The 8,860-nt window shown below is 36.7% G+C and overlaps 1 protein-coding gene across 1 annotated transcript; it reads right to left on the reverse strand.

The window, feature by feature from the left end:
* Positions 1-8,300: 8,300 nt before the first annotated feature.
* On the reverse strand, positions 8,301-8,534 carry K441DRAFT_417882 (uncharacterized protein; the record flags this gene model as incomplete). Its single annotated transcript, XM_067641530.1, has 2 exons — positions 8,301-8,393; positions 8,427-8,534. Coding segments are annotated over 2 exons (201 nt in total), but the record flags the coding sequence as incomplete, so codon positions are not given.
* Between the last annotated feature and the right edge of the window lie 326 nt (positions 8,535-8,860).

Below are 8,860 nucleotides of genomic sequence, written 5' to 3' on the forward strand. Positions count from 1 at the left end.
CAAGCAACTGTTTTAGTCTCTTTAAGGTCCGAACTTTATACCAAATAATAAATATCTACGGAGGTATTAGGAATGGCTTAAGGTCCCAACAAACAAGCAGTATTACGATAGGAGGCTTAAGCAGATTAAGAGGGAAGGCCCTAGGTCAAGGACGTCTCTATCAGCTTCGTCTACTAGCGAAAAGATCGAGGATCTGGACCGACCTCGAGCTACAGCGGCGGCTGTAACAACATCCTACTCATCGTTATTATTGCAGGAACATCCGGATCTGTCGTTAATTAATGCCTAGGGGTATAACACTATGGCAGACACCCACTTCTGCAATAATATCAGATACTTTTGTGACCTTAAGCCTTGTATATCTAAAGCAACAGCTAGAGATTCAGGAGCAGAAATCTATAGATACGGTAATATCAACTTGGCAATTAAGGTGGGGAAATAACGCCTAACTCGGTATCTGATATTAAGGAATATAGCGTACGCTCCCTATTTTCATACCAATTTAATATCCGCAGTAAAGCTCCGCAGGGTTAGAGTAATTATTAACCAATTTACAGACTATTTACGCTATAAGGATAACGGAACCCTATTTACTAACCTTACGGAACACGGAGGTCTTTACCTCATTAATGCTATTGCTACCTTACTACCTACTTCTACCGCCTACGCTGTATCCACTAGATTTTTTAAGACCTTAGCATATAATAAAGTATAGCATTAACGCTTACTACACTATAATATAGAGTTAGTAGATTATCTGCTAACTACGGTAAATAGGGTTAAAGTAGTTAAGACAAACAGAGGAAGAACTCCGTATGGTGTACCACTTTATAAACTATATATTCTTAGAAAAATAACCTAGCAGACATCTTGTAGAATATTAGTAAAAGGAACCTACCCTTTTAAATATATATACTTTAATGTTATTATAGAAAAAGATAGGTTTAATAGAGACACGTATATAGCTTACTTTTAGTATAACTATATAAAGTACTATTATGCTTTTCCTATTAAGAACCACAAGCAAGAGACACTGCTCCTACTCTTTAAATCAATAATAGCATTTACGAAGAAATTTAATGCTTAAGGTGTCCGCATTTGGTATATAGATAAGGAGTAAGGTATAGGCGCTAGGGTAAAGAATCTTATCTAACTTAATGGAGGTATTATTAAGCAATTAATACTAGATACCCTAGCTCTAAATAAACCTATAGAGAGGTTAAAAAGGGCCATTTCTAAATAAGTAAGGACTACTGTTATTAAAGTAAAGTTACCCGTGGATCTATGGCCCAAGTTTATGCTTCTAGCAGTATTCCTACTTAATTAAACTCCTATTAAGTCCGTCGACTAAAAGACCCTATTTAAGATGCTGTATAAATGGAAGCTATAGCTAGCAGGGCTTTATATAGCCAGATCTTTAACCTACGTGCTTATTAAACACAGTATTCCTAGGAAGGCAAAGTTTAAGCCATAAGCCTAAATAGGTTATCTTATTAGTATGGAAGCGTTAAATATCTATAGGATATAGATACCAACTACTAACCGCATTATCTGATCTCGTAATGTATGAATTAATAAGTTAAAGAGATATTAATCTCCCGAAACACCAGAATACCTTATTATCTTATAGGCTTAAAAGGATTGTTTTCAGCAAACCTAGGACCTACTAGATAATCTTTAAGATGGTAGCAAGGACTAGATAGAGAACTTTAATAAAGAACTGGATATAGGACTGCCGTATTTAGTAAATATTAACGTTACTCCTACGTTAAAAAGCATTTAGATCTTAACAGAAGAACTCCGTTAGCTACCTACCCTAAAGCTAACTCTAGAACCGTCTAAACTATTAGCATCTTTAGCGCCTTAGCAATTACCATTTATTACGGCATCTACGCCACAGACACCATCTACTACTTAGTTATCTTCTGAAGTTACTAAACCACTGTTTGTAGATCCTATACCTTATTCCAAACCTTAGACAACAGCAGGCTTATTATTAGGGGGTAAGAGACGTTTTAGCCGTAAAAAGCGGTCTACGGCAAAGAAGAAAGATATACTAAATTAGAATTTATAATAACGAGCCTTTGCGGTTCAAATTAATAACGGTAATAATTTTATTAATCTAGATACAACACTATTGGCTTACGCTTTCTATACTGCTGCTATAAAGACATACGGACATCGAGACGACTTTCTACCGCTACTAAAGTTATAGAAAGAGATGCTTAATTATAAGTACGCTATAGAGTTTAAAGTAGCTGCTTATACCGAGATAAAGGCCTTAACTGGAAAGCAGACCTAGGACGAGGTACGGCTAATTAAAAAGGTTTATCAACTTCCTACTATATAGGTCTTTACGTACAAGGAAGATATAGACGGCTTTATTACGAGATTTAAAGCTCGTCTAGTTATCTACGGAGACCTTTAAGCAGTTTTATAAGAGGATGTTAAAGCTATAACGGCAGCCTATTAAACCTTTCGTCTACTTTGCGCTCTTATCGCTGGCTTTAACCTAGACGTTATACAGATTAACGCCGTAAACGCCTTCGTTAATACCTTAGTTAACGATAAGGTCTACCTTATTCCCCCTAAGGGTATAAACCTACCGCCTAGATTCTCTCTCCGTCTAAGAAAGGCAATATATAGACTACGGAAATCTCCTAAATTGTGGTTCTTAGAAATGTCTGCTGCTCTGCAAAGCATGGGTTTAATAGCTATACCAGACGAGCTATGTCTCTACGTACACCCTACTAAACCTATCTTTGTGTTTTTCTACGTCGATGATATCCTAATTATAGGATACCTAAGCTGTTATTAGCAGATATAGGACATCCTATAGTAGCTATAAGATCGATTCGAGATACGCCAAATACCTTAATTTACGTCATTTCTAAATACTCGTGTCGTGCGAGATCGACAAAAGGGAAAGCTCTAGCTTTGTCTAAATCAGTATCTTAAGAAGCTAGTCTTAATATACCATCTAGAATATCTAAAGCTATTAGCTACACCACTATTAGGCTAGGAATTAACACCGTATAAGGGAGAAGCTACGCTAAATTAGATAAAAGGATATTAACGCTGTATAGGTTCTGCAATATATCCGGCATCTACTATACGACCTAACGTCGCCTTTTCTGTTAGCAAGCTAGCTAAGTTCCTACAAAATCCGTCGCTAGCTTATCTTGTGGAGATTAATAGATTGCTTACCTATCTCTATAATACCAGATACCTCGCACTTAAGTTCTCTGCTATTACGCCGTATAAGATAAACTAGGTTCTAAAAGCTGCTTCTAATGCCAGCTTTGCTAATAATGCTCTAATATAACGGAGCTTATAGGGTTTCTTAATAAGCCTATTTAATGGGCCTATAGTATGGCAGGTAACTAGACAAAAGGTAGTTACTAAGTCCACTACGGAGGCAGAACTCCTAGCTCTCTCGCGCGTTAGTGGAGAGGTTAAGCATATAGTTCGGATCTTTAAAGCCATCAGATTTAATCTAGAACAAGACGTTATTATTAATTATAACAATCAGCAGTCAGTACGGATCGTGACAAAAGAGACCCCTACGGTATCTACAAAACTCCGACACGTAGATATCCATTAGTTCTGGCTTCGCCAAGAGGTCCAAAACGAAAGCTTCGTCGTACAATGGGTACCAACGAGCGAGATGGCTGCAGACGGACTAACTAAAGCTCTCGCAAAGCAAAATCATCAAAAATTCGTCGAAGTCTTGGGGCTCCGCGATATCAGACATCTGGTCAATTGACGCTCGGCAAAGCTCACCACCAGCTCTTCTATCCCGACTGCCTAATCCGGTAATCCAGCTCTGACGCTCTACTTCAGATCTGAGGGGGTGTATTGGCCACGAAGGTAGCCTTACTACAGAGGTGCGACGGGTGCTATTCGACGTCCGTATCAGACGGTGTCAGTCTAGTTTCAACCTGTATCATCACTCTCTAGGGACCCCTGTAGGGGGTCAATTCTCTTATGTATATTAGGGCTCTTAGAGCCACCTTTGAATAAAATAGATCACTCGTACAATTCTGTGTCTCTACCTATCAGCTAGCTAATGTCATTTGTCTTGATACCTGCCTGGCTGAAAAACATTTTGCTGATGAGATGTTTAGGAGAACTAAGTGGATCAGGAGAAGATTGCAGAGATGTACAGCTGGTACACGAAGCGCCTACATGAGTGTATTAGGGCTGACGGGCAGATGACTCGATATTGAATTGATTTGGCTGTATTATGGTATTGTGATCGTGAAGTATGATTTTGGTGGGTGCGCACGTGCCCCAAACCGACACTTATTTCGGCTACGTAGAGGTTGTTATAGAGGTTATTGTGGAGGTTGTTACGGAGATTGCTGGTAGAACGGAGCTTAATCTTAATTGTGGTAGCGGCGATCCGTAAAGAAGGTAGTATACACTTTTTAACTAGGGTGTTCCTTCTCCCGTGCAGTAATTAAGGGCTGCAACTTATTAATTAACTGAGACAAGTCTTCTCCAGGATTTGAGACGGCAATTCTATAGGTAGGAACTCCCTAGCAAGCTACAAATAACTTATTGTTTATATAGATCTTTATAATTATGGCCACCTCCTTACTGTATCTAGGTCCTTGCCTAAGTCCTTACTCTATACTAGTTATAGCCAGTTTAGGTGGTATATGTATATATAGCTGCTGCGGTTACTGCGGCTGCTACGGATATTCTTACTACGGAGGTTGCTGCGGATATTGCTGCGGATATTACTGCGGAGATTCTTATAGAGGCTGTTGCTAATAGGTAGGCTACTAAAAGTTATACTGTTGCTAAGTAGGAGGAGGACCAAGTAGGGTAGCAGGGGCAGCAATTGGGGTAGCTAGCGGTGTAGCGATTGGGATAACTGGTAATATAGCAGTTAGAATAGCTAGTGGAATTAGCGGAGGTTCTTATAGAGGTTGTTGCGGAGCTTAAGGCACGGGTTGAGATACGGCAGCCTGAGGAACTTAAGGTGTTTAATAGCCTAAGGTTGTCTATAGTGTTGCTTATGGCTATCCGTTATTGGGATTCCCTTAAGAGTTAGACTTCTTTATAGCGCGTATTTGGTGCTTAATCTCAATCTCTTATAGAGTCCATTCGTGCTCTTCTTCTACATTAAGGACTTGCTTTTAAATATTGTCTCTAATAGCACCCCCATCTATAGGGACAAATACTCCTTTTTCCCAAAGGAAGTCTTGAAAATCCTAAACAATATTAATATTGCTAAGTGCCTAGGTGTTAGCGGTCCATCCTATAAAATCCTCCCTAAAATATTCCCACAGCTGTAGATCGGCGTAGTATCTACTTTAGTAAAATATAATACGGTGTAGGAGAAAGCCGTTAACTTGTTTTGCGGTATAAGTTATTATATTAATAGTAAATTCGTCCCAATCTTCATTAATAAGTTTCGCGTATAAAGCTACCCCTAGTAGTAAGGAGTCTTCCTAGTCGTTTAAGGTAGGCGTAACTATGTTTTTGGGGGGAAGTATTATTAGGGTAGGGATTGTCGTTTAGTACGCGTTCGTTGTTTAGTACGCGTTTATAACGTGTATTTGCGATTATAGGGCTTAGAACTAGTTCTGGCCTTAAATCGCGAAGACTCGTAAAGCGTGTTATTCTGCGTAATGGACGTAAGAATCTATAATCTAGGAAAGGCTTAGGACCAGTTCTGGCCTTTAGATCCTTAGATTTGTGGAAGAGTTCTATTTAAGGTTTAGGACCAGTTCTAACCTTAAAAGACAGCTCCCTTTAGTACAAGTAGCACTGGTACAGTAGCTCGTCTCTTCTTAGTAGAATACCTAGCTGTTCTATAGTATAACAGTAAAGTTAAGCACTAATTAGTGTTGGTTACACAAGGTGGTACCACGTAGCTACGGGTCGTAGATAGTATGATAATTGTTCTTCTATTCTTTTAAATAAGGGAGGGCGAGGAGCTTAAGGCTCCTCACCACGCTACTGCCGCGGCCTTACGTGACGGCAACTTACTATACGTGGTATACTCCTAACACATAGAGTATTAAGTAAGATTATATTGGATAGGGATTTAAGATTTATAGCAGTATTTTAGAAGGTATTCTTAGCGGAACAAGGAGTTAGAGCAGCAACTTCTACTATATATTATCCGCAGACAGATAGATAAACAGAAAGATTAAATTAGACGCTAGAATAGTATCTAAGATATTATATTAATTACACACAGAATAATTAGGTATTGTTATTACTAATTATATAGTTTATATATAATATAATACCATAAAAAGGAATAGGTATATTACTATTTAAGGCAAATTATAGATATTATTACGGCACTAGCAGAAAATGGCAGAACTTAGCAGATCTTCGCACTAGCAAGTTGCCACAGATTGCCGTATATTGCGGTTACGTAACGCGAAGATCTTATATAACATCGAGCGGCGCTACTCTTCTTTTCCTTTCCTTTCCCTAGCTTTAGATTCTCGTTTATAGACAATCCAATTATATAGGCTTACGCGTCCCTCTTACCGTGCTTATGCCTTAATTAACTAAGTCGCTAATAGATATAAGCTAAGAATATTATTGTTACTATAATAAGCAAAGAAAACAAGTAGTATAGCTAAAAAAAGAATAAAGACACTAATAAATCTTTATATAGACCTTATAGAATTAGCGAAAAAGGTATAAGAAAGAATAAAAAAGCACTATAACGCCAAGAGATCTAAGGGACTAGATCTTAAGGAGGGGGACAAAGTATAGCTACTATATAAAAATTTCAAGAGTCGACAACTAAGTAAAAAGTTGGACTATATTAGACTAGGACCTTTCGAAATTATATAGAGGATTTTACTAGTTATATTTAAGTTAAACCTACTAGCTAAAATAAAGATCTACCCTATATAGTATATTACAATGCTAGAGCCAGCATATAGGAATATTAAGCCACTAATCTATAAGGTAGACACGTATAGAGGACGAGAAAAAGACAAATAGTAAGTTTTAAAAATCATTAGTTATAAGGACATTAACAATAAAATATAGTATAAGGTTAAGTAAATAGGCTATAATAAGACTACCTAGGAACCACTATAGAATTTAAAGAACGCTATAGGAAAGGTATAGGAGTATTAAAAGAAATTAGGTTAGGTAATATTAATAAAGAAGGATTACTAAAGAATAAATCACCTAAGGGGGACCTAAGAGGAGCAGCTACCACGCTACTTGGAATTATTTCCTCCCCTACTAAAAGAGAATCCGTTCTTTTATTACTAAGTTCCTATAAACCTTATTTTATAAGTTTTCACTTCTTAAAACGGACCTTTTTACGAACCTTTTTAAGACGAAGTAGTTAAGCGGACGCCACAATATAAGCATTTAGGGCTTTTTACTCCGTATTATAAGAGCGTTTAAGTTTAGCAAGAGCCTGCGCTAGGTTACTATTAAACTTCGTAGCCGTAGATTAAACATAAGACCCTATAACAAATTACTTAAGAAACTTAAAGGTTATTAAGAGTAATAGGACGTGTATACTTAGCGTTAGAAGTAAAACGAACGTTACAAAAGGACTAAACGTTCGCCTTAGTACACTTTAAATAGGAAGAGGGTTATTAAGATAAAGGGCTTGCTAGCGCAACATAAGCCAACCCTTTTTTCGCACAACGAGAACACGGAGACGGTATTATTTTACTAAGCGATAGAATTACAGCAACAGTGCGGGCATAATATTGCGCGTATAAAGAAGAAGAGGCTTTAGGCATAATAAGCAACAATATTAACTAAATTAATTAGACGGATATTATACCTCTAGTAAATAACTTAGAGATACTAAAAATCTTTAAGAATAAAGATAAAGAGAAGGGAAATGGTGTTATGGACACTTTAAGTATAATATTATAACTACTAGGAGAGGAGTTGGAAAAAGCTAGTTAGTTAATATAGGCATAGTCTAGAATGGAAATAGTTAAGCTATATAACGAGGAATAGTAACTAAGGTTATATAATATACTCTATATTAAACAAAAGAAACGTAAGAAACTTACGTATCTTATATACTATACGTATATTACATATAAGGAGGATTTCTTAAGAGTATAGTTATATATTTAAGGAACCGCAGTCCCTACCTAGATAGTTCTTTCCTTATAGTAAATCTTAGAATATAATTAAAGTTAATCTGTTAGGCAACCACTCCACTAGTTATTATTACATTATTAACTTCTTGTTTACCTATATACCCGGCCCATTAATAAGTCTACCGTAGTTCCTACTATAAGGCTTCGTTACAGTGCCTACTAATTAATTATAGCCGTTTTCTCTAGGTTGGCTTTAATTCCGTTTATATTAATAATAAAGCTTAGGTACTTTATACGCTTAATACTAAACTTTAACTTCTTAATATTAACCTAAAGGCTAGCCTCGCGGAGCCATTATAGGACTTTATAGATATACTCCTTATATTCTAGCTTATTCTTAAAATAGATTATAATATCGTCTAAATAGGCCGTATAGAAGTTATTAAGGTAGTTAAAGAGTATATTATTTATATACCGCTAGTACGTAGCTAGTCCGTTAGTTAGTCTAAAAGGAAGTACCTTATATTTATACGTTCCGTAATAGGTCTAAAATATAATAAAATCCTTAGACCTAGGGTCTATTCTAATTTAATAAAAGGCCTAGCGGATATTAAGCTTTATAAAGACCTTAGCTCTACTTATTTAGGCTAAAGTTTTATTAAGTAGGGATAGCGGATAGCGGTCCTTACGGGTTCTATTATTTAGCTTATAGTAGTTAATATAGAAGTAAAGTTCTCTATTTAGCTTTTTAATAAAGAGAATAGGTAAAGTAAAAGGGGCTTAGCTAGGCTTAATAA

The sequence above is a fragment of the Cenococcum geophilum genome (genome assembly GCF_001692895.1).
Source record: "Cenococcum geophilum 1.58 unplaced genomic scaffold K441scaffold_48, whole genome shotgun sequence".
Classification (NCBI taxonomy): domain Eukaryota; kingdom Fungi; phylum Ascomycota; class Dothideomycetes; order Gloniales; family Gloniaceae; genus Cenococcum; species Cenococcum geophilum.